Here is a 27,734-nt window from a genome sequence, read left to right as displayed (position 1 = left end):
AATTAACCACTAAGAAGAATATATGCAGTGTGTTATTTGTTGAAACTGTACTTCTGATTTGATTTGAAAGTGTCTCAGTGCTATCTGTTTATCAATAAAATTTTGAAAAAAATAAAATATAAGCAGAAATATTAGCAGTTATTTTCAAATTGAAGTACATGTGTATCATCATTCTTAACTGGAGGTCAAACAATTATAGTATAACAGCTAGAGAAAGCAAGGTAGTCAGGGTATCTAGTCAGCACATTCCCAGGATTACCTTTTTTATCTATATTTACTAAGAATTGAACTCAGGACTCAGGACCTTGTCCTTGCCAGGTAGCCAATATTTTTTCAAGTGAAATATTTTGGGAAAACATTATCATGTTTAGAATCTATGTTTCAGGAACCTGAGGAGATAGCTCAGTAGAATAAGTGTTTGCCTGGCAAGTGCAGGGTCCTGAGTTCAATCCCTGGTACTGCCAAAAAAAAAGAAAGAAAGAAAGAAAAAGAAAAGAAAAGAGAAAGGATCTATGTTTCAGTACTCTTTGTTCTCAGGCCCTCTATATTCATATTTCTTTAGATTACAAGTTTCCCACCCAAATAACAAAGTGTCTTTGATTTTTAACAGCTTTCTTGGCTCCTCTGGCATCTCAGCCTTATAATGCACTGTGTAGGTCTTAGTTTTGAAATTACTCATTTTACTTTCATTGCACCAAGAGCACGTATCAAGATAAGCTATTTGTTTTGAAGAATACATGTATTTAGGTGGCCAGACTAAATATGTCCAGTTAGCAATAAGTAATGAATTTGAGGGAATAATTTTTCCTGGTTGCTTTGATTTTTGAGAAATCACAAAAATAGAATAAAGTGTTCTGCTTGTGTAAGATAAAATGTTCCTTTAATGAATAATATTAATCTAAAGTTCTAAAAATGGCTAAAGAAAGACCTAGGCTATATTGATACTTTGCCAATGGTTGAGTCAAGCTAAGTCTGGGGCCTGTTACTTTTCATCTTTTGTGTGTGAGTAAACTATAGTGAAATACAACATTTTTTTTTGTATGAGATGAGTATTTTTTCTATATCTTTTTTTGTTTCTTCTAACACTTTCTTAATCTAAGTAATGATCGCTTTTGAACAAATGTTATTTTCTAGTTGACATTATACTCAAGTTCTTCTTTCTTATCTCCTCAACTAGCTTTGGCTCTCTTTCAAGGTAGAAAATGTACAACTTTGCCCCCCCTAGTCCTAGTATAATTCTGTATGGAGACATGGTCAAGTGATGCTTACTGTATTGTTGATTAATTGAACATGTTTCAAAATAATAGGCATTACCTGTTTAACTTTGATAGGTAGAGACATTTATACTGCTTTTTGTTATGTTTAGCACAACTTAAAGGTTTCATTTAGAAATTAGAATAAATTTGACTCTTGAGACAATATGAATAAAATATATACAAGTAAAATATATACAAGTGTACCCCCAAATTTAATTCTGGTTAACAGTTTAGACAGGGTGTGAACTTGATGGAGAAATTGTCTGGAATAATTAAATTAAGCAAAAGTTCCATTTAGAACAGTACTCCAAAAACCGACTAGACGTGGGTTGGAAGAATATGAAAGGAAAGAAATTTTTATAACTCATGACCTTTCAGGTGTAACTAAACAGATTTAGGAAAACTTCTGTATTTCAGTTTAAAGTCCCATTATTTCCTATGTAAGAACTGATTAAATTTATCCAAGAATTTCTAGCAACATAATTTTAATTGTATTTTTCTTGTATTTATTTGGGTGATGTCTGTATACCTCTTCTTCTCTGTGAAGCCAGGACCAGGACTATCAGACACACCTTTGTATCTATTGTACTTGTGAAGTGCTTGGCATATATCATAACATGGACATGACTGTTCATGTTTATACATTTCTGAACTTGCTTCTTCCAATTGATATGCATATATGACATAAATCTTTCCCCTATAAAAAGTTGATTTTAAGAAAGTGGATTACTGTTGTAACCAAATAAGTGCAAGTATAGGCACTCAAGAAGTGGTTATTCAATAAATGAAATAGCCCCCATCTCCTTGATTCTTAATCTGAACATTTGTCATTATTGGGTTTTTTTCCTGATTTTTAGCTACATTCTTTTTAACTGATACATAAAATTGCACTTATTTATGGGGTACCATATTATATTTTAATACATACATGTTTACATTGCATAATATTCAAATCATGGCAAAAAGTAGACATTTCCTCATCATTTCTTTGGGGTGAAAATATTGAAAGTCCTTTTTTCCCCTAGGTTTTTAAAATTATATAATACATTATTATCTATAGCCACCCACTGGGTGATAGAACATCAGAATTTCTTGCTCCTCTAGCTAATTGAGATTCGGCATGTATCTGTTGACCAGTCTTTCCCACTCATCCCATTCCTTAATTTTCTCTACCCTCCAGAACCACCATTCTACTTTCTACTATGCAGTCAACTGCTTTAAATTCCACGTATGGGTGAGATGAAGTGGTACTTGTCTTTCTGTGCCTCACTTGTTTCACTTGACATAATGACCTCTAGTTCCACCCACATTGTCACAAATGACAGGACCAAATTTTCAATAGACAATAAGTGACTAATGAGAGTGGAGCCTCTGTTCATTTGTTTTTAAATCTCAAGAACTAAAGGTAGATATAAATAAAGGACCATATTGTAGTGAAAAAATATATATGTATATGCAAAATAGTTAAGATAGATATACAGCTACTTTCTCTTAGTTCATTGAGAAGAAAAGTTTATACTAATATTGTTTAGACAAGATATCATGTCTGTATCTTGTCTCTGAATAACTACTATGAAGACAACAATATGCAATGTATTAATCATTATAACTGTTCTACTAACCTGTTTGGAAACTGTTTCATTGCTATTTTTTCTCATTAAAATGAATAAAAAATTTAAAAAGTCGATGAGAAAATTAACAGAAAAATCTCAAGTACTTCCCTCTTTGGCCTCTTAAAATAAAATATAGTAAAATATTATATGATTATAACTCTTCTGAAGGCAGGGACTATCATATATTGCTATGTATCTCCACTAGATTTTACCAGTGTTTTGCAGAAAGTAATTTAAAGCATTCAATGAATGAGCAAGATTGTCTGATGTGCCAGCTACCTGGGTATAAACACGATGGGAAACCCACCTTCAAGGAGCTTATTGTCTATTGAAAGATTTAGAAATTAAATACTATACAAGTGGGTGTTTAACAATAGTTAACATACATACTATCAAATAAATGTATTGGGTGCCAAAAGATGAGAAATATTTTCAATGGTATATAGAAGCCAAAGAGAAGATGTACCTATCTGAATGGAAATAAAATTCAAATGAGGAAAAAGTTTAAGAATTTAATGGCAGTAATTTATTTACTTTATTTAAATATCTAACTTACATTAGATATTTAATATATCAATTTTTGGTATTAATTAGTGATAGTGTGGTGCTTTACAAAGTTATGTGGTATTTTTTTTAAAGCTGCTTTTCCCATGATGTCATATAGCTGTATATTTGAATGGCATTCTAAAAAGAGAATGATAAACTCTTAACAAATCTCTTCTAAGAACAAAATTCTAAATATAGAAATAGATACATTCAAGCTGGCCAGGTAGCTCAAAAGACTAAAGCTTAAGCAGGCTCAGGGACCAGGGTTCTATCCCCAGAGTGCCATGCTGTGTGAGTCCTGCCCCCAGGGTGCGCTGAGACTTAGACTGAGACAGGGCATGTGGCGTAGGCCTGTAATCCCAGCTCTTGGGAGGCTGAAAACAGGAAGATCACTGTGAGTCTGATCTATATAGTTAGACCCTGTAGACCCTGTACTAAATACATTTAAAAAATAAAGAAATAGATGCATTCATAAAAAAACTTTTTCTGTATTATTTAAGTAGTGGTCTTAAAAGAAACAAAGTAAATGTTTACTAATAGAAAAATGAGTAAGTAAACTGTTGTGGTCCTTAGGAATGTCGATTGTGAAAGGTAATATAACAACACACAAATGGGTTACATTATCGTGCTATATAAAAAAGATTAAAAATGTTAAGTGCTCATAAAAATATATCAAACATACGCATAAGAACTACTGAAAGATATATAGTAAAAAATTCTAGTCACTGTGATGAAAAGGAGAGAGTTCTTTTTCTTTTATAAATACTCAAGTATGGTTTTATTATTTTTTGCAATTCAAAATAATTTTTGAAGTAAGAAGCAATAATCATAAAAACATTTCTGGATTTTATAGATAGATGATTCTTTAATTATATGCATTATATTAATACCTGATTTGTTCCACAGCACTCTGGAGGCTAATTTAGTCAATAAAGAGGCTTAAAAAATGAAGCACGAACTGTTCCTGTTCAGTGCACACAGGAAGGTGCTATTAATAACCACAAAGGCTAAAGGAGAGCATGTGTATGGCAGGCCCTGAAATTAGCTGTAACACCGAAGGAAGCTGTACCAGATTATGTTTTCCAGAAGACAGCCACAGGCCTTCTTGTGTGAGGAGACTGATCACCTCCATTATCCTTGAACAAAATCAAAGATTTTTGGATGAGTGCATTTAATTATAATGTTTATCTAACCACTCTGTAGCCATTTATATAAACAAGATAGCTTAGAGCACTTGCTTGCAGCAAAGGGTGACAGATATTATATTTTGTAAAATAGGTACACATTTTAAGCTACGTGACCCATCACCACAAGTCAAAACTTACTGGCATTTTATTATGATGTTTCCTTAAAATATGGAGGAGAAAAATGTAAAGAGATATACATCCTACCATACCTTTTCCCTTGTGATTCTTAGACTTTCCAGTCCAGGAGATTGTGAAGTTGACAAGAAGAACCCTAACAGTAATGCCTCACTCCCTATGAGCATTTACTCATCTCAGGGGCTACTCAGGATGCCTTTATCTATGTTAACCTGTTTACCCTCATAATAATCTCGGAAAGTCAATTCTTCCCATTTTCTCTATTTTACAAATAAAATGAAATTCAGATATTAATATGCTTTCTTCATGAGCACTCAATTAGATACTTGAATGAGAATGAACGTAAAAATTTGTCTAGAATATCTGGTGTGTTAAGCTATGCTATGTATTTAAATAATTTTTGAATTAATAGTTCCATTTTATTGCCAGAATTACCAGAAATTATTTTGGATGAGATTAACAGAAGAGTTTGTCCCAAATTCATATTCCATCTCATATTTCCATTTATGTTTTTTAGTTTTAATTGAAATAATTTAGACTAAATTCACCAGCATAAAGACATGAACTTTTATTTCCTCATGTTATCCTTATTTATTTTATAATATCTGCTTTCCATTTTTAAAAACAGAAGCAATAAGCACCCAAAAGCCCTTTTCTAGCCACCAAGGACTGATACAGTAGTCTTTTTCAAACTTCCTATCTAAACATATAGCTTCTGAGAACAGTCTGCTGAGAATTCAGTAGACTAATGAAGGAATGATGATTTTCGTGCCTATAGATAATGTCTGTGAGGTATAAAATAAAAGCTTTAGGTTAAAATATATTTTCCCAATTTGATGAGGATGTGAGAAATAGCACACTAGACAGGAGTCACCATGACGCAGGGCTGCAGGGTGTTTTAGAGGAATATCTTAGAGGAGTCCTGGAAAAGCAGGCTGAGAGGGACACAGAGAAACATTGGTTACCTCATGTGTTCTGGAGTATTCTAACTTTTCTAGCTAGCCTTATAGATATAGCCTTAGAGATATAGAGGCAGTATATTGTAGCTGAAAGACCGGGGGTTAGAGCCTAGCAGGCCTGGACTCAAACCTAGTTCTGTTAGTGTGGCCTTGTATAAGTATTAAAATGGCTTCTCCCATCTATAAAATATAGAAATTAAATTATTGTAGAAAACATATAGTGTTTCCTTTAATGCATGTTTTCCTTTATGTTCTATACATATTGTCTTAATTACTTTTTTCTCATTGCTGGGACAAAATACCTGACACCCATCATTGAGAAAGGAAAGGTGTATTTAGCTCACAGTTCGTGGAGGTTTCAGTTCATACTCAGCAGGCTCTAAGGCAGAGTGGTACATGGCAGAGGGCAGCTGTTCTTGGGGGTGGAAAACAGTAAAAACAACAAGAGCAAAAAGGGAAGAGCTGTGGCAGCAACAGCAGAGTGGCAGAAGCAGAGAGCAAGGCTTTATGTCCCTTACTTAAATTGCATTCAGGCTATCCACCCCAGGCTGGGTGTAGCGCTCACACTTGCAATCCCAGTAGCACTTACACCCATAATCCCAGCATTAGATCGTGAATTAATCACAAACTCTAGAAGCCTGCCCCAGTGACTACATGAGGCTTTGGGGGGACACATAGTTACAAACCATAACACATACCTTATCTATATTTGTAGATATTGATAGATATTCTGTAGACACCATATAAATATGCACATTTATACACAACTGCACATGAATGTAATCATATTTCTACTATAGAGATATCTTTACCCCTTTTATATTACTTCTGGAAGCAAATTGCCATATTCTCTGTTGTTTATATTTTAGTCATCATTTTTACATTTTAGTTATTGGTTTCATTGTGTGATTGGTTTCAGGACCTCTTGCAGAACCAAAATTTGTAGATTTTGAAGATCCTTCTATAAAGTGGCATGTAACCTAAGCACGTCTTCTCATATTCTTTAAATCATTTCTATATCACTTGTAATACTTGATAAACTATACAAGTTATGGAAATAGTTTTTATATTCATAAGGAAATAAAGACAAGGAACATTTCAACCTGTAGTTGGTTGAATCTGCAGATACAGAACCTGCTGCTATGGAGGAACAAGTGAATCAGTGGTGGAGAACCTATGGCATGAATGCAGCAGTGAGCTGTTTGTGTGACTAAAATCTCTAAAAGATTCACCTTCACTGGTATATATTTATACTTACTTGGAAAGTGCAATGAATACTAGTATATAAGAGGAATATTTGTTCCTCCCTCTGCTTACTGAGAGGTCACAGAAACTCCCTCTAGTAATTCCATATCTCATTCCTTTGACATCCTTGTCACTGATATTCTCACTAGAACAGTCTATCCTCATAAAGGAACAGATCCTAGTAAAACCAGCTGGGAAATCCTCTATGTGGATTATGTGGATTATCCTGGGCCTCAATCACTACATAAAAAATGTTCCTGTAAGAAAATGCTTTCAGAAGAGCAAAAGAGCAGACTTATGAAAAAGAATTTGGAAAATAAACTAAATTCAGCATAATGTCTAAAGGCATTAATTTGTTAGCTATATTTGCTTGCATCCCTTTCTCAATGATGTATAAAACTATAAATAACACTTGGCCTGAAATTGTGTTTTCTATTGCATTAAAATACCACTGTTCCCAAGTCTTTCTTATTCTATCTGCTTCCATCTCAAACCAGCATTTATTGTGGTAGTTATATACAATAGACATTCAGAACTTTTTGTATTGAATATTCAATTTTAAATGCATCATTACTCATCACAAAGAAAGGCATCTACTATAATATTTAGGGTCCTCACATCACCTTAGTTGTAGAGCATTTTTATTTTATTTTTTTGAGAAACAAATATCAGTGAGACAGTTTCAAAACTGATTAATAGGACAATTTCAATAATTAATACATTGTACATTGTTATCTTCTTAGTGGTTATCCATAGTACAAGACACAGACAGAATATCCTGTCCAAACACCGTTAGTACAATCTTTCTTCTCATTGAATTAAGCTAAAGTAGCTGTATATCTATCCTAACTGTTCTGCATATACAGATACAAAATGGTCCTTCCTTTGTATTTTTTTTAATCCTGTCAGAAATGGGTATTCCATTGGCATCTAAATCCTATAGGTACTTGAATTCAGCAAAACAATCCAACAAAGTCCAGCAGTCCACAATAGTAGTGGGTTATCCACAGAAGTTGTTGACTTGAGCCTTTCACAGCTCAGCATATTAATATGGCTTTACTTTATATACCTTGCTTTTATAGTTTTGTGCTGGATGGTTAAGACCAAGATAAAGCAAGACCTGTATAGCAAGCAATGTAAGTTTTGTAGCTGACAAGGTCAGTCAAGTCCCCTAAGGATTTATCCTGTAACCTTGTACCGCAGTTTGCAAATCCTTTGTCAGTGTCAGCCGTGTGGATGAATTACAGCCATTGCTTGGCCAATTTGCTCTTTGTGAAAGCCTGAGAGAATGTTTTCTCTCCATGTAACTCTCCTTAGGCACACTCTACATCATAGATCATGTTGCTCTGTGGCCCCATAATCTTGATCAGAAAATTTGGGACACAACTGAGTTACATGATGTTACAGTATAGGTTCTCCTATGTCCTGAATCTTCACTGACCTCGAAAGGCTATGGTCAAAATGGTGGCTGTCCTTGCAGCCCTTCTATTTCTCTAATTTTTGGTCTGCAAACTTAGGTTGTTAACCCTCCAGAAGACAAGATTATTATTACCCTACAACATGTACAGTTGGGTTTCACTTCACTATCTGTCTGAATATCAAACATCTTAGGCATAACATGGAACAGGTATTTTCCATCAAGTATTGATATGTTAAACTTTTAAGTCCTACAGAATATGGAGAAAAAATTTAGAAAATGAAAAATATCTAAAGAATATGAATAAACAACTGCATATTTTTACAGAGAAATTTAGAAATCTAACCCTATACAGCATTGTAGCAGGACAGTCCTGTGACATTTTTTTTCTTTTTCTTGTATCTTTTTTCATTTATTACCCATTTAAAAAAAACCTTTTACTTGTGAGACAATATGGTAATATATGGTGTGTCATGACAAGAAGTACATATTTAGAAGACCAGAACGACGGGCATTCCAAGCATGGACTTTCTATTACACATTGCTATCTTCAGCGCAGTTGCTTGGTTCACAGGTATCCACATGTATAGTTAGTCAGGTTGAGACTTCTACCAATTGACTGCTAGTTTCAAAAACCTGCTGATGTTTCTCAGGATCGTTGCCTTACCCATCTTGTGCATATAAATATTTGGCTTTGTCCCTGTCCTGTTTTCCAGCTTTTCTCCTTGCCCTCTCCTCGTTGTCCGATCCTCAAGTTCTTGCTTTCCTCTTAATTATGTTATACTGTTCTATTTGTATTTCTTCTTTTGAGTTCTTATACTAGGGAGACTATACAATATTTACACATGTGGGTCTGGTTTATTTTACTTATGAGTATGTCTTCAAGTGGCATCCACTTAAATAGAAATGCTTCAAGTTTATCATTCTTTATAGCTGAGTAATACTCCATTGTATAAAAATACCACATCTTTTTCAACCATTCCTCATATGATGGACATCTTGGTTGCTTCCAAGATTTGGCTATCACAAATTGTGCTGCTATAAACATAGGTACACATATATCACTATGATACGATATTTTCATTTCCTCCGGGAAAATTCCCAGTAGGGGGAGAGCTGGCTTGAATGGGATTTCCAGTTCTAGTTTCTTAAGGAGTCTGCACACTGATTTCCATAATGGTTGCGCCAGTCTACATTCCCACCAGCAGTGGAGAAGGGTTCCCTTTTCCCCACAGCCTCTCCAACATTTGTTGTTGGTTGATTTCTTTATGATAGCCATTCTTTCTGGGGTGAGATGGTATCTCACTGTTGTTTTAATTTGCATTTCACAGATGGTTAGTGATGTGGAACATTCTTTCATATATTTATTCACTTCTTTAATTTCATTCTCTGAGAAGTGTGTGTTCATCTTGGATTCCCATTTCTGGATTGGGTCATTAAATTTAGGGGCCCTAATGTTTTTTAGTTCTTTATAAATTCTAGAGAGCAGACCTTTGTCTGAGTGCTTATTATTTAACATTTTTTCCAAATTTGTGGGTTGTCTTTTCACTTTGTTGGTAATTTCTTTTGACATGCAAAAACTTCTCAATAAGAGTGGATAACAGTTGTTAATTCTTTCAAGTATTACCTGTGCGATTTGATTTTTGTTCATGAACACTTTGCCTACCTTATGTCTTCAAGAGTTCCTCCTACTTTCTCTTCCAGGAGATTTAGTGTCTCTGCTTTAATGTTTAGATCTTTAATCCATGTTGACTTTAGCTTAGTGCATAGTGATAAAGTTTTAGTTTTTGGCATGTAGAGAGCCAATTTTTCCAGCACCATTTGTTAAAGATGCTATCTTTCTTCCAGTAGGCATGTTTGGCCCCTTTGTCGAAGATCAGGTGGCTGAGTGTGTTGATAGAGGCCTCTGCATCTTCTAATCTATTCCATTGATCCTCAGGTCTATTTTGATGCCAGGACCATGCTGATTTTATCACAGTAGCCTTGTAGTATAATTTCAAGTCAGGAATTGTAATGCCTCCTGCCTTGTCTTTGTTGACCAGAATTGCCTTTCCTATTCTAGGTGTTTTCTGGTTCCAAATAAATTTTAGGAACGATTTCTCTACGTCTGGGAGATATTTTGGTGGTAGTTTGATAGGAATTGCATTAAATCTGTACAACAATTTTGGGAGTATGGCCTTCTTCACAATGTTGGTTCTTCCTATCCAGGAGCATGGGATATCTTTCCATTTTCTGAAATCCTCTAAGATCTCTTTTTTAAAAGTACTGTAATATTCCATGAGAAGATCTTTGACTTCTTTAGTTAAGTGAATTCCAAGGTATTTCATTTTCTCCGATGCTTTTGTAAAAGGTATTGTTTCTCTATTTTCCCTGTCAGTGTGTTTGTTATCTGTGTAGAGGAATGCTATTGACTTTTGAGTATGGACTTTGTATCCTGCTATGCTACTGAATTTGTGTATCAATTCTAGTAGTTTCTTGGTGGAGTTTTTTGGGTCTTCCAAGTAAAGTATCATGTAATCTGTAAATAATGATAATTTAACTTCTTCTTTACCTATTTTTATTCCTTTTTTTCTCTCTCTTGTCTAATGCTTCTAACTAATGATTCCAAAACTATATTGAATAGGAGGGGCGATAGAGGGCATCCTTGTCTTGTCCAGATCTGAGAGTAAGAGATTCCAGTTTTTCCCCATTTACAATTGTATTAGCCATTGGGTTGTCATAAATGGCTTTCATCAAGTTGAAGTAGAGGCCTTCTATTCCAATTTTCTGTAGGAATTTGAACATTAATGAGTGTTGTACTTTGTCAAAAGCCTTTTCTGCATCAGTTAAGGTGATCGTGTGGTTTTTAGATTTGGCTCTATTGATATAGTGTGTTTCATTCATAGATTTTCGAATATTGAACCATCTTTGCATCCCTGGGATGAATCCCACTGGTCATGGTGTGTGTGTTCTTCTTGATGATTTGCTGTATTCTATTTGCTTTGATTTTATTGAGAATTTTTGCTTCTATGTTCATGAGAGAGATTGGCCTGTAGTTCTCTTTTTTAGTTGTGTCTTTCCCTGGTTTTTATATCAGTATAATACTTGCCTCCAGGAATGATTTTTGGGAGAACTGTTTCCTTTCCATTTTCATTAAAGAGTTTGAGGAGTGTAGCGATTATATCTTATATAAATTTCTTGTAGAATTCAGCTGTGAATCCATCCGGATCTGGACTTTCTTTTGTCGACAGCCTTTTTATTACATTTTGTATTTCATTGGCTGTTATTGGGTTGAGAGTTCTTATATCTACTTGATTCATTTTGGTAATTTGTACCTTTCTAGGAATCTTTCCATTCATTTGTGTCTTCTATTCTGTGAGCATAAAGATTCTCAAAGTAGCTATTGATAATCTTCTGAATTTCCTCTGGGTCTGTAGTAATTATACCCTTTTCATTCCTTATTGCTTGTATTTGAATTTTTTTCTTTCCTCTTTTTGATGAGGTTAGCTAGGGGCTTATTGATTTTATTTAGTCTTTCAAAGAACCAGCTTTTTGATTCGTTAATTCTTTGAACTGTTTTCTTCATCTCAATTAAATTAATTTCTGCTCTAATCTTTATGATTTCTTCCCATCTTTGGCCCTGGGCTTGGTTTGCTCTTCCTTTTCTAGATGCCAGAGATGCAGCATTAGGGTTTTTATTTGTTCTCGTTCTGTTTTCCTAATGTGTGAGTTCGCAGCTATGAATTTCCCTCTGAGAACTGCTTTCATCGTATCCCATAAATTCCAATAAGTTGTGCTTGAATTTTCATTGAATTGTAGATATTGTTCAATCTCTTGTTTAATTTCTTCTGTGACCCACTGATTGCTGAGTAGGGTGTTGTTCTAGAGCATTTTGAATTATATAACAAAGTTACAAATATTCTTTAAAGCATTAATTAAATATTTCCTTTAATTTTAATTCATATGGTTTTATAATATTAATTAAAGTATGTAGACATTATAACAACAGGTTTAGGTGCTCTATCAGTCAGCTTTCTTGCTACTGGGACAAAATACCTAACGTACACAACTTCAAAGAGAAGAGGTTTATTTGCCTTTTAGTGTCAGTGGTTCAATCCATGGCTGGTTGGCTGGTGGCAGAAGTGGCATGGTGGAAGGGCATGGTGGAGGAAAGCACCTCATCCTATAGCAGCTGGGGAGCAGAGAGGGAAAGGCCAACCTGGGAATAAGAATACACCCTTCCTTCTAGGTCATGTGGCTCACCTCCTCCAACCAGGCCCTAACAGCACCACTAGAAAATCACCAGCAGATTAATCCACAATGAATATGGTGCTCCTATGAGTCAGTCGCCTTTAAAAAACCCCATTTCTGAACACATGAGATGTCGAGGACATTTTAGATTTTAGCCATAACAGGACTTCATCATTTTTCCACTTGACTTGTAATTTACAGTCAAGTGGCTATCCTAAGAACCTCTTGTTCCAGGAAATAATGTAGAGTGGTCTGGTATCCTAGCAATGTATTTGCCTTAATTTAGAATAATGTGTCCTAGGTGGTTTAACTACTTGTCTGTCCCATGGAGGAATGAGTTATTATATATGTGTTTTGGGCACACTGAGCAAAAGTTATTTCATAAGAGACTTTATTTTGCTCTTTTAGGTGTAACTGTGCGGAGCCACATAATCCCAGCAATGATACACTGAAAGAATGGAGGGAGTCCAATATTTCTGCTTCTAACATAATTTGGAAGAACCTAACTGTGTCGGTAAGACATTGATAAATAAGCCATGTATTGATTCATTTACTACAAGAGGTTTGGCTGACATTTTTAATTATTGCCAGGAAGGTAAATTTTTAAATGTGAAAGATAGCTTAATTTTAATTTTAAATTCCTCTTCAATATCCATATTTGTAAGGTTGGACTTCCATTAATTATCAAATAAAAAAAATTCTAGTAGTTTAAACAGCTAAACTTTTCTGAAAACGCATATACACAGAACATTATGTCTGAGAGGAACTGAAAGTACATTAAATATGAGTGGTGTTGACCTACATGAAACTCTGTGGCAGCACTGCCGGCCCTATTTGACCCTGAGATCTGCTCTAACCATTTACAATATGCTGAGGGCAAAGGGTTGTTCTTAATATTTTAGTGTATATACTAAGTATTTTGAACAAATAAAACTCATCTTCATTTAAAAACAGATTATTTAAAAGTCTGGCACTTCTCAATAGAGCTTGCCTGATTCCATTCTGTTTTTATCTTTCATTCAAGAAAAGGGATAACATTTTTTTTTTACCTAAAACAGTTGAATTCTGTACCTTTGTTTTATTTTTTGCAGGTTTGCTTTTCTTTATGCAATTCCTTTTTTTTTTTCATAGTTGCATTTCTCCAGTCTTTTTGACCTATTATAAAATTTGTGGATTTCCTTTCACATCTTTTTACGAATATATGTATCTTTCTGTTAAGTGAAATCTTGTACTTTGAAAAACTCAGTGTTCTGCTTTTAATAAATATTAAAATATGTTAGTACCCCTTGTTTGTTTCCTATTATACCCAGTTGCAAATATTACAGTTACAGTCTTCTGCCATGTTCTCTACCTGTATAAACTCAAATTGCTTTATACCCATAATCACAAAGCTGTAAGAATTCTAATTCATTTGATCAAACACATACTGTCTTAGTAAGTGAGCTGGTTATGGACCACAGAAATGTTTGTTACTGTTGCACAGATACTATAAAACTCTAAGCATGGTATGTGTAAAAGTATTGACCTTTTGTCTATTATCTCAATTGTCTGTTAGGTGTGTTTTTTTCAAAATCAATATCAACTTACTTATCTGCTGTTCAAAATTCTATTTGTGATACACATTTTGGTCCTTATTTATACTTTCAGTCAATAGGAAGAAATTGTCCAATGGGAAGGGAGAGGTGAGGGGGAAAGTAAGGGAAAAGAAAATATGAGAAAAGGAAAAATACAAACAAAGCTTTAAGGAGAGGAATAGGGGCTGAAAGAAGGAGAAGAGAATGAAAAAAAAGAGGAATCAAGATATATCATGTACAATTACAAATTCTCTATGATGAATAAGTTGTACCAATAAAACCTAAATTAAAAAAAAAAAAGATTCTATCTTGGCCTATCTTTCTTACCTTTCTTCCAACCCTAAACATTTCCTCTAGAATAGAAAGACTTGGCTTATTCTTGTTTTCTTCTGTTATTATTAACATTCAATTCTTTCCATTTTTTTCCCCCTCAAAAATCACATTGCTCAGAGAGGCACTTAAATTGGTCAGTAAAAGAACTGATGAGCAAATGGGAAAGAAGGATGTAGCTACTCAGAAGTGAGACGTGCGATTTGGTGGGCCGTCTGTCTCTATGTCCCTTTTGCAAATTTTTATGTTTGAAGAGGCCCTTGCTCCTGTCCCTGGTCTAGATTTTCAGTCCAGTAGGAAAATCTCAACAATCCTTGCACTGATTAAACATAATTCACTCTGTGTTTTTATCTTTGTAAAACTGAATGCTAAATTATAAAATTCAATCTATATGTTAGTAAATCCTGAATAATAACCTTATAAAAGACAGACTTAGAGCACAGTTGATCTGCCTAACTGTGAATTAATTTTTGATAACAAGTTTTGAGATCAAGAGGACCATGGTGAAAAACATTTTATAATCAAAGCAAATGTAGCACTTGGGGTTTTGGTTTCTTTTATTTTTAAAAGTTCTCTACTAGGTGTTAACATTCTGGCAGAAATTTTCATATTATTTTTCATTACTTAAAAACAGTTTTTGCAATGGATAATTGCTTATCTAGACTAAAAATAGCCTTTATCCCCAAAGGGAATGGTATGTAATAAAAAAAAATCTTGTAAATTTAAGTCAAGGTAGGTTATTAAGTTTTGTCTTATGCTTATTTTCCCTATTATCACTATCATCAAATGTATTTTATTAATAAAGTACTATGCTATAATAACTACTCTTACAAAAATAATTATATAACATTTAATTTATATAGCATTCACTTGGCAGGTTCTCTATTATTTTATTGAGTTGTTATATATCTCTTGAACCATAAATTATACCTTGCTAATTCAGTGAGGGCAATGAATCAAAACTTTTTCTGTGATTTTTTTCAAGCTGTTATATACATAGTACGTGTTAAATATTTGACAAATACCTTATGATTGTTTGAAAAATAGTTCTGTCTTTCATATTTACTACTCAATGCAAATATTTATAGCATATTCTAATATATAATATATTAGCACATTTCAGAATTGATCATTTTAAAGAGTGCCTAGGCAGGGTTTTAAATATTCACAATCAACTAGTTAGTAATTGGGTAAGAACCATTTCAGTTCCTCAATTACTTACTGTAGCTTGAGTATATTTAAAGGGCAGGACACTCATGCCAACTTTAATTTTTTATTTTATTGAACTCATTTTTTGCCAACTTATAGAATTGTTGAAATTTAGAATATGTTTGAAGAGTAATTAGTAAAAATCAGTTTGTCAACAAGCATTTTCTGAGTACCCATTGTAAGTGAAACCATATGTTAGATTCAAAAGAGAGCAAAAATTTAGATTTACTTTCACTTTTAAATTTCAGAACTTGTGCTCTGTGTGTCAGTGTGTTTTAGAAGTACAATTAATATAAAAGTGTTGAATTTAGTAGATCAGAATTTCTGTTTCCAAAATGACCATCCTTCACTTAAAAAGCAGGAACAAAATAATACAAAACAAAATTTGCTTTGAAATAATATAATTAGGCAAGCCATTGGTATTTGTTTTTAAAACTTGAAGTTAGACACAGACAAGCCTAAGGAATATTTAGAAGACTTTTAAATCTGCAAAAAAGGCTGCAGTTGCTCACAAATCAGTAGACATGTGCTCATAGTGGAGCCTTCAGCTCCTCTTTGTACTTTGCCCCTATGCTTGCCTGTTACATTGCTTAGTAAGTGCTCTTTATCATTTCTGGACAGGCACAGAGAAGAGAATGAAAAACACAAAGATTTGTTTCTGATTCTTTATCTGTTTTACAGAATTTTGAGAAAAAGAAAATTACACCTATAATTAAGGCCCAGGGCACTTTTCTGTGGTGTTTCAATTAGCCGAGTTATTGTGCTCTGCACTAGTTTAACATGGATAATTGAAATTTAGGTAGCAAGCAAAGCATTTGAAGTTGGTTCAGGATTGGAGAAAGATTCTTTTGGACAATTTTAAAGTGCCTTAACAATATTTCTTAATAGTCTTAAGCTTAAGGGAGTTGTTCCTGAACATTTTACTAGTTGTTTGCTAGTTTTCAGATGACAATATAGCTGCTTGTGATTTATTGTAGAACCAATAGAAACCCAAGGCTAAGGGTTTGAGTCAGAGGCTAAACTGTGTTAATGACCAATCCATATTTTTCAGTCCATGTTTTTCTGTAGGATATTTCTGTACCATTACATAATTCAGTTTTGTTTCAGGGCTGAAATACCTCATGGTCTGATAGGGTTACTGGGTCATATTTGTTATCCCCATATTGTTAAAATAGAAAATAGTTTAGTAATCTGATTTTTAAAATAAAACAGTGACTTTAAAATAATTTTTTCCTTTCAAAAATGTAATGTTTCAAATGTAATTTTTTTCATGAAGAAAATTTTTTTGACTTTGCTGCCACCTTATGGTTAAGACAGTAATTAGAAACAATCCTGTAGCAATTTATGGAAGTGCAGTACCAGAGAAAAGACCATGGAGAAGTCATAGTAAAAATCGACTTTGTCTTGCTCATGTTGTGATTTGTTTCTGCATTTATTGTTCAAGGGCCCTATCTCTGACTCATAAGTTAGTTTCAGTAATTATATATACTGTGATTTTCTTGTTGCCTTTCTTATGTGTCTTGGTAGTTTTGAACTAGATAATTCTGCAAATTAATTGTTTCTTATTAATATGCTGTGATTCTCACCATAGCAATCATGTCCATATCGTAGCTCTCTTGTTGCCAAGTAGTGCTGAGGCCACAAACAAATTATTTGACCTCTCAAAACTGTTTACTCAGATATAAAATATCAATAATAACAACTATTTCATAGGGTTGCCATTAAAGTTAATTAAAAAAGATATATGTCTGAGGTTAGTAACTATTCATTCTCAAATATATTTTAATTTTTTTTTTTTACATATTTAGCACAGGGTTTCCAGGGCTTCACTACAGATTGACCTGATAGTGATCCTCCTGTTTTCAGCCTCCCAAGCACTGGGATTACAGGCATGCGCCACCACCAGTCTCAATTGCTGTCTCAGCACTTCCCAGGGGTAGGGCCGGAACAGCACATCAGGGATTGAACCCTGTCAAACATACTTTAAATAAATTTGGCATTAGAAGTTCAGGGGAGGGCTGGCCAGATAGCTCAGTGGATTTTTTTTTTTTAATTCTTCAGCTACTACAGAAGAGATGATTTAGTGTACATGCTTTACATTCAGCCAAAAACAAGAACAGAAGTGGTCCAGAATGCCATAGGTCCGGGGAAAAACACCAGGGGACTGCTTAGTTTGAACCAGGTGGATCTGTCTTTGAGGTGGTCTTGGCGATCAGATGGCAATGAAGTTCTAGTCCATTGAGACATTCTAGACAGCATGCAGTCCAAAACTTGCACCAGTGTTGTCTGCCTCCAGCATTCTTTATTTCTGCTCTTCTGGCCTCCATGGGTGTACTTGGACCTATGTCTCATCTTTCTTCTTTTACGCTTCAGCCTGCGCATTATCTTCTTCCTCCACTTGGCTCTCATGGTGCAGAGGTTTCTAAGAAGATGGCGTTAAAGTCCAGAGCAGCTCAGCAGATTAAAGCACCTACTTAGGCAGACACAGGGGCCGGGTATTCAATGGCTGCATAGGAGGCCTAAAACAGGAGGACTATGAGTCTGATCTGTGTAGTGAGATCCTGTAGACCCTGTACTAAATACAGAAGGAAAAAAAATTCAGGGGAAATTACATTTATTACACATTTATTGGCAAATCAGTTCATGTTCAAATTTTATATGGTATGCTTTTGATATTGTCAATTATGTATTTAAACAGAATTTGGAAATCATATGTAGTGTCTTTTAAGCCCTGGTAGGAACCATGGGTGGAAAGATTCTGGGTCTCAACACAATTGATCAAAAGACGTTACTTTTCTCAAAGAAAAACGTCCAGCTTTTTCTTAACAGCTCCATTTGTCTTACTTCCTGTGGTAGGAATGCAGATCCCTGCATGGAGAATATGTTGGACGAGCCTGTGGCCACGAGCACCCCTACGTCCCAGATGTTCTGTTCTGGTCGGTGATCTTGTTCTTTTCCACAGTTACCATGTCAGCCACGCTCAAGCAGTTCAAGACTAGCCGATATTTTCCAACTAAGGTAATTAGACTATAATTTTCCTAATCAAAATATGAACTAACATATAGCATGGTATGGAATCCTGTGTGTTTAGGAAAACAGAAAGAGTAACTGCTGGAATGAAAGACCAATGACAGCCTCTGTAAATTGAGCGACCCACTGGATCAGAAATGGGGGTGTGGATGGGATGAAGAGGAAGCATTTTGTGACATAGGTGCCAGGGAGAGCACAGGCCCCAAGGGCTTCTCTCTTAACCGCATACGCCAAAGATCAGTCGCCTCTCTCCCGTTACATTTTTGGAAATTCAGAGCACATGCTGCACTCCTGATTGTCACTTTCTTGCCCCGTGAGCGGTGGGAATTCTTCCAACCTGACAGATACCTTCGAGGAACCACTATTACATACTGTAATTGGAAAAGCCCTTGCAGAACTCATTGGAACACTATGCTATTTTTCGGGTTTGAAAGCGTCAATCCCTCCCCCTAATCCACCATGTTTACATCTGCATATTTGGAAAGGAAAGTAAACAGAGAAACAGTTTAGTTCAATATTTAACACTGCAAAGTAACACCTATAATGTCTGATTCCACCAAACGAAGAAAAAAGGAACAAGGAAATAAGCCTTTTAGGGTTGAGCTATAATTTTTTTGGGGGGGCACGGGGGTGCTGGGAAGGGTCTACAGGGTGTTCCGGGTCTTACAACTAGATTGGATTTACCACGATCTGCCTGTTTACAGCCTCACAAGAGCTGGGATTACACGCATGCACCTCCACGCCCAGTCTCAATTGCTGTCTCAGCGCGTCCTGGGGCGGGACCTGCAGGGCAGGCCTGGGGATTGAACCCCTGGCCCCTGCACCTGCTTGCAGGCGCTTTAATTCGCTGAACTATTTGGCTGACCCAAGCTATAGGTTTCTGATGAAAATTCCCCTCTAAGGAAATATTTCAAGAGCTCTTCTTTCCAGAGAGGGCTTCTTTTTGGTGCTTCCTTCTTCATTAAGGTAAAAGAGACATTTCTGTCCCGGTGAATAGAAACTCATTATTTGTAAGTTGAATAAACAATCTTAAGTGTTTTGTGTTATGTGTCATAAAGGGGTCCTAATAGAAAACAGATTTTTGTTGGTAATAAAGGTATTTGCTCAAAAATGGCTTTGTAATATGAAATGGCCTTTTGAAAGTCCATTTAGAGTATCTTTTAAATTGAATAATTTTATTTAGTTCACTCTGTTGTACACACTATCAACTGCCATATTTATATCTTAGATGCACTAAATAAAGTATCATGCTTCTTCAATAAAATTAATTAGATTTATCATAGTAATATATTCCTGCGTGAAAAACAGACATAAAATTCTGCCAAATTCTGTCCATGCAATCTTATTGTATGTTCTAAGTTTTCACTCACCTAAGTTTATAATATATTTGGATTTTAAATAAGTATCAAAGTAACCTGGCCATCATTACTGCTGTTTCATAATGTTTCATTCAGAAAGGTTGAGTGTGTATCCATCTTAATGACAGAAATACATAAATACTGTATATATTCAGGTACTGGCAGAGGAAGTGGTAATATTATAGTATGCATAAAATACAATGTTATGATATTATGTCATAAAGTGTTTATGAAGTGTGACTCTAGATTATGTTCTTGAATACTCTTGGATATTTATAGCTCCTTCAAGTGACAAGTGTTTTTATTATTTTTAGGTTCGATCCATAGTGAGTGACTTTGCTGTCTTTCTTACAATCCTATGTATGGTTTTAATTGACTATGCCATTGGGATCCCATCTCCCAAACTGCAAGTACCAAGTGTTTTCAAGGTAAATTTATCATAGTACTTATAGAAAGAACTTAGTCTCTCTTTGTCTCTGTGTCTCTCCCTCTATCTCTGTCTGTCTGTATGTCTCTCTCTCCTAATCTTTGTTTAGATGACTTTTATACTTTCATGAAAGTATAAATAATATCATTAACACATCAATAAATAAAGTAGCTACAGCACAATTAAAAGTTTGGTCTAATAATTTCTTACCTCCTCTGAGCCTCAGCTTTCCCATGGGTAATTCAGGGCTGGGGACTACCTCACACCACTGTTTGTTGTCAGAATGAATTCCTTTGGGACCATCTTAGGCATCCGCCATGTTTAGAACTTTTTCTGATTCTATGACTAAGATTTTTTTTCTCCCATTTTCACACAGTAGTCTGTGCAGATAGCTAAAATAAGTTACAACATTATATTAAAATATTCTGTTTATGTTTGTGATTCTACTGAAAGAAGATTCTGATTTCTACATCTTTGTATCTCAATTCTAGCACAGTGGTCAACATGATATTTGTAAATACAAATTTACCAGTAGTAAATGTCACATATTAGCATTATGTGTTCTTTGGTATAATACAGATAATGATTGAGAACAAAGTTTTGGAGCTTAATTGTCAGAGTTGAAGCTTTGTCTCTGCTCCTGCCTAGATTTAGGACTTTGGGCAGTTTACTAGGTTGGTCTAGGCCTCACTTTTCTTATTTGTATCATTTTCTGTAGACTGTTGTGAAAAAAATAAGGAGTTAAAATAGTTAAACAACTGACAGTGGTGCTTGTCACCTTATACATGCTTTATGAATATTATTATTATTAAGTTTATCCCATTTACTTTGTCAGTTTATAATAAAGGCTTTCCAGGTAGCGTTTATAAAACTTAATTTGGTATTCAGTAATCCAGCTACTAATATGTACATCTTTAAAATTTTTTCCAGCCAACCAGAGATGATCGTGGCTGGTTTGTTACACCTTTAGGCCCAAATCCATGGTGGGCAGTGATAGCTGCTATTATTCCAGCTTTGCTTTGTACTATTCTAATCTTTATGGACCAACAGATTACAGCTGTCATCATCAACAGGAAAGAGCATAAGCTCAAGGTATATTTTTAAAGCCACTTTAATGTAAATAATTCTGAATTAACTGCTTCCAAGTAATGCTTATTAGATAGCCTATATTCTGCATTCATTTGTACAATTAAATATTAAAATGGTATTTTTAGGCTTGTAATTTTTATTGTTTTACAAGGTAGTTTGTCCTACAATGATATGAAAATTTGATTGCAGCACTTGACCATATTCTAAAGTATGAGACTTATCTTCAAGGCTTAAAATAAAGAACATTGTCAAAGTTTTAATTTAGCGTCTTTAACATATTAATAAAATAATTGTGACAAAATAGTGATTTCACCAACTTGTATTACATCTAGGATTTTACTGGGATTTATTAAATTTGCCCTAAGTGTGTCTATTATATTATATTCATTATTAGGTCAAGTCACATCTTAAGTTATTTCCCATTTTCTTTAATTATTATCCTGTGTTTAATGCTTATGATAACAAAACTCAGCCATGGTTGAGATCTTTGGGTTTCATTGAAGATTTTGATAATTATTTTTATACTGAGAATAACTAAATGTGTACATATTTATAGATCATACATGTCATTTTCCACCTTTGAATAATCAAAGATTTTTGCTGGTATTTAGTTTGTCTGAAACAAACAATATAAATAAAATCATTTATGAAAACATGTAAAATAAATTCAATGAAGTCATTGAATGATTAAAAATAATTACAATCATACCCTTTAAAAACAGAACATACACAATTTTGTTTTGTTCTGGTATCATGGGGAAATTGCCAGCTATCTTCACATACCCTTTAAAGTCTAGGGAAAAAAATCATTGGCAGAGCAACAAAAATCATGCTTTATAGAATTTTATAAATATGTTGGAATGATTTAAAATCTCTGATTAAATTATAACTATATTCGAAGATACAATAATTATATAGGTCATATAAAGCACAATTATATGTAATAAATCTTACTAAGAGAGAATTTGTATATTAGTGAGAATGTGTATTTGTCTTAAGGAGCCTTCTTTATTCTCTGTTGAAGTAACTGGAGATGCTCAAAGCCAATTTGAGGAAATTTTAAAAAGGAGTTCATTCAATTCACTTGTGCTTTTGTTAACTTAAAATGTTTAATTATTAAAGATGTATTTTTAAAAATACATTCATAGTGTTAAGAATTAGGTGTGTTCTAGTTCAAAAATCAGGTTATATCAGCACATTATAGAACATAAATATGACAAACTGACAGCCAAAATACTGAATAGGGTAAAACTAGAAGTGTTTTTTGTAAGATCAGGAGCAAGACAAGGGTGTCTACTCCCACTGCTTTATTCAATATAATGCTGGGAATTTTAGCCAAAACAATTAGTCAAGAGAAAGAAATAAAAGACATTCAAATAGAAAAGAGGAAGTCAGATATTCTTATTGATCTCAGAATTAACACTACAGAATTACACAATACAAAATTGGAAAATTTGAGATACTTATAGAATTATTTCTTAAAGAATTCAGGTTTATGAGTTAATAGCTTTGTTATTTAATATCAAGCTTCAAAAGTAATCACTTTTGAAATATCAGGATTCTACCAAAGTAAACATCACCAAAAACTTTATTATTGTTACACAGTTAATTAAACATAAAAACAAGTTTAAGCACATTGCATTAAATATCATTATGTTATAGGAAATATTTTATGCTAGATACTTGTTTATACTTTTAAACTGACAGCTTCTCCATTTTTCTGATTCTAAAGCAAAATATAATCTGATTTAAATATCAGCTAATACAAACAAGAGACAGAAGTGAAAAACAATAACATTTCATCATTTACGGATAACATTGTTTGCATTTTTATGTATGCAAAGCATGCCTTACATCTCTTTATGCTTTTATTTATTAATTTAATGCTGGAAACAAAACCAGGGCCTTGCACAGCATTTGCCCATGCTCTACCACTGTGCTCTACACCCCCCATCCTGTGTTTCTATTCATACTACAAATGAACATGTATTCATACTACCTATCATTTTAATGAGTAGATATTTCATTGCATAACACATTTTATGGGTCTGGTACACTTCTGCTACATAATTCTGCTTGTATAACATATTTTAAAATGAACTAGAAGACCAATAGTTTAAAAAGGAAGTAATCCCTATATTCATTGTTAACTTTACAACATAAGATTATTTTAGCCTTTGTAATAAGGCAGAAATCCCTCTGATTTTACTGAGAGATCCTGTGCATGGACTATCAGTTAAATTGATGTAGGTAGTAATTTTTTCTAGGTATTAATGGATCAGATTAAACCAATCTAGAAGTAAATGGTCATTTCTAGGGGATGGTAGCTTCTTGACCATTCTTGTCCAAGTTTCTCAACTTTATAATCTTTCATTATTCATAAAGGATACTAGGACCTTGAAATTCACATCCTTTTGAAAGCTACAAATCAACATACTCATTTCTTTTGTATATATATATATATATATATATATATATATATATATTCATCTATATTGCACAAATCTGGCATATAGTTTAACATTCTTAAATGGTCCTCTCAAATTCCAGTATTTATAGGATGAAATGCAAAACTGAATTATTTAATATTTGTACCACCAAAAAAACCTAAGGGTACATTATTAAAGCCTCTTATATTGTGCAAATTATTAATTATATAGTCAAAAGATTCATATTTTGACAACCTAACCTCTCAGATTTAGTGAACAATAGAGCAAATCTGGCTTTATCATAAACTCTGCTGTATTGCAAAGGTAGAGGATTCAGTCTGTTCTTGGTGATTCTTGAGGCTGAATTTTAATTTTCTTCCTTAAGGGAACATTTTCAAAGCAAGTTGGTTTCAATAGAGACATAATTTGTCTCTGCTGAACATTTATTTTTGGCCTATCGCCCTTGTCTCATATAAACTTCACTGTCATGTGGCCTGTTACTGTTGATTTTCCTGTTACCAACAAAAGAATCAGTTTCTCAGAACACTATCTACTCCTAATAACAACTTGTTCTATTGGCCATTCCCCCCACCTGTTGCTCCACTGAAGTGTTTGCTAAGTCTTCTGGCTTTGGCTTAAACTATATTTTATGAAAAGGTGTTTCTTGAATACATTTTCAGACCACAAGTTAATTACATTTTAGCTTTCACTAATTTTTTGTTTCTTTACCTAAAATCCCTTTTTATCTTGGTTGGACCATTCCTTGAATGTGGTGAATCGTACTTTCTAGTTTCTGTACAAGGAACCTTGTAGATTCTACATCACATACCTAAATTTGCATTGTATGTCTAAGCTACTGCAAGTATACATTTCATTCCTTATCTCTCACAAACATATTTTAGATCTTCTTACTTTTTCTTTATCTTCATTATCAAAATAAGAGGTTATTGTCCTTTCAATGATGTTTCTTAGGCCAATAAAAATGTGATTACATACATAATAAAACTGTTATGACATAATAAAAACACAAGAAAACTGCAAAGACTAAAACCCAACTCACTGGCTAAGGAACTCACTATATTCTGAGAGTGAAGGGTAATTTCACAAAACTAATGAAACTCCAAACTCATTATAATCCTTTGGTTCATTCAAGAGTAAAATAAGCTGCAAATATAAGACACTGAGAATGAAAAAGCACTATATATGTTATCTGTGGATATACACATAAATCATACTGTCTCAAGCATTTGTTTGTTTGTTTCTTCCTTTAAGAAGTGAGATAGACATAGGTTAACTGAATCCCTTTAGAAGCATTCTAAATAGCATCTTTTTTTTAAAGCACACTCTCTGTAAGCGAAAAGAGACATTGTCTTGCAGAAAAGAAAGTTTCTGTTAAGATGCAACTATGGGCTTTTCTACATGTTTCTATAGACAGTTCAGGCTTCTTTTGACATCATTTTTAATAAACAGCAATACAATCCTGGATCACTTGAGTAAATGAATGCATTTGCAACATTCATTTGGCACCATGTTCTCTTGATGATTATGGCATTTGATATGTTCTTTTTTGCCCTCTTTGTCAGCCTGGTTCTTCATGTCAATCTATAGTCTTTTATGTGGTTAACTTGACAGATGCAGGAAATCGCTGCCAAGCTTTGAAATGAATTTTTTCAGCAGTGGCATCTGGGTATCAGATGGTCCTTTTGGCTGGCCTCTTGTCTTGCTGCATGTTGGTTTTAGTGGGGTCTGGTGTAGCATCACCTGTTGCTATGCTCCCTTTTCCTCCCATATGTCCATTTCCCGTGATTCATAGATGATTGTGAGAATAAAAACTCCGTTTCTGTCTTTATTTGAGAAAAAAATCTACAGAAATATGTTAGAAGGTTCAGAGTTCTCTCTCTGACAAAAGGATATTTCCCTTTGGCTGGCATGCCTATCAGCTAATATCTTGGTTACAAAGACTGAATTTTTAAAGGCATTTTAAATGAAAGGCAAGAAGAGGGATGCTGATTAATTAGCAAAAGTGCCAGAACTGCTTTATTTCCTTTGGTTTGCATTAAATCAAGATGCCTCTATTGTTGTACAGTGTAATCACAGGGAAGTTATTTTATTATGTTTGTATATAACAAAGCCATCTTTCTAAATTTTAACAGGAAATTATCCCCTCTGAATGGTTGTTTTGTCCAGTTCTAGAAATCCCATTGTATTATATTTAGAAAACACCCAGCAAATGCTACAGGAAATCACTATCATGAGGCAAACTTTCTTCATCATAGATTATAAATCGTAGGGAACATAGAGCCTGAGAAGGTTCTGCTTATGCTTTAGCACAAGCTCTACTCACAGTCTGTGTCCTCTGTCATCTTTTCATGTTCATTTCATGACCGCCAACCTCATACAGTTTCTGTTCCTGCTCGGTGGTGCCACAGCTTCACATCAGTGCCTGGGGACATTCACTTTTTACTCCCTGGAGCCAGGAGTTAGAGAAGTTATGTCTTTCACTGTTTTAGATCTTTCTCATTACAGAGTGCTTTGGACAAAACACTGCTGTAATGAGTCATGACATTGCCCTTTAAAAGGATCAAAATTTGCAACCTGTGCTCTGGAGGAACCACATTTTCCCGTCTTCCACAATATTTGTAAAAGATCCAGGGGATCGTATTATGGCCATGGCAAATCTTCCTATGCCTTCTTGGCTTTGCTTATGCCAGGATAGGTCTCTTTCCATTCCTCAGCTCCTGTTAATGAAAATCTTTCCTGAGGTATTTGCAAAGAAATTTTCAGTCATACTCATGGGGGAAGTTGAGTCTTGACATTTTAGTGGAGTGTAGCATTGCCACAAGTAAACTGGCTGAGGGAGAGTGTGCCTGAGTTGGTGACAACATAGGAGGAAAATCTCATTAGCTCCATATTTCCCATTTTTCTTTTATTTTCACTTGTACTCTTAGCAGGAATAGCAGAAGATAAAGGAAGTATAATGACTTTAACATTCTTTTTCTTAATAAGAAAACAATTAATAAACACAGAGAAAATAATACCATGACAAGTGGTAATAAATGTCCAGAAAATTTATACTTCAGCCTTTGCAGTAACTTCCAAGAGCATACAATTTGATAGAACCACATCTAAAAAGGTGAAAATTGTTCTTCTGAAGACTTGGCTCGCTGGCTCTTTCTTTCTTTCTTTCTTTCTTTCTTTCTTTCTTTCTTTCTTTCTTTCTTTCTTTCTTTTTATATTTTAGGGAAGGTTCTACAGGGTGTTCAGGGTCTCACTACTAGATCAGACTCGTAGTGATCTACCTGTTTATAGCCTCCCAAGAGCTGGGATTACAGGTGCGCCGCCACGCCCAGTCTCAATTGCCCTCTCAGCATGCCCAAGGGTCGGGGTCGAATATCCGGCCCCTGTGCCTGCTTGCAGGTACTTTAATCCACTGAGCTATTTGGCCGGCCCTGACTTGGCTATTTCTGCCCAGGACCATACCAAATGGTCTATTTATTGTATTTATTTTTTTGCCTCCCTGCCCCAGGGGTCCATTTATTTTAGAATTATGATTATTAAATTTAATTCTATGTTTCCAGGATATATATTTCCTTTATAAAAAGTCAATCTGTAACTTTTTTGATTGCTTATTATGTTAATGATTTTCAAAACTGCTATGGGAGATATAAGAAATTATATGGTAACTTATCTGTTCCTCAGA

General features: G+C 34.3%; 1 protein-coding gene across 7 annotated transcripts in view; it reads left to right on the top strand.

Annotated features, from left to right (window-relative positions):
- Slc4a10 (solute carrier family 4 member 10) overlaps positions 1 to 27,734 on the top strand; it is a 416,671-nt gene that overhangs the window by 361,567 nt on the left and 27,370 nt on the right. For all 7 annotated transcript variants that reach the window (XM_023713848.1, XM_023713847.1, XM_023713849.1 and 4 more), the window contains 4 exons: positions 12,997 to 13,102; positions 18,558 to 18,719; positions 20,404 to 20,517; positions 21,447 to 21,608. In XM_023713848.1, the coding sequence (XP_023569616.1) occupies positions 12,997 to 13,102; positions 18,558 to 18,719; positions 20,404 to 20,517; positions 21,447 to 21,608 (544 nt within the window). The remainder of the gene's footprint in view (positions 1 to 12,996; positions 13,103 to 18,557; positions 18,720 to 20,403; positions 20,518 to 21,446; positions 21,609 to 27,734) is intronic.

Source organism: Octodon degus, unplaced genomic scaffold (genome assembly GCF_000260255.1).
Source record: "Octodon degus isolate 3935 unplaced genomic scaffold, OctDeg1.0 scaffold00032, whole genome shotgun sequence".
Taxonomy (NCBI): Eukaryota; Metazoa; Chordata; class Mammalia; order Rodentia; family Octodontidae; genus Octodon; species Octodon degus.
Note: the sequence above shows the minus strand (reverse complement) of the source record. Positions and strands in the feature narration are given on the sequence as shown.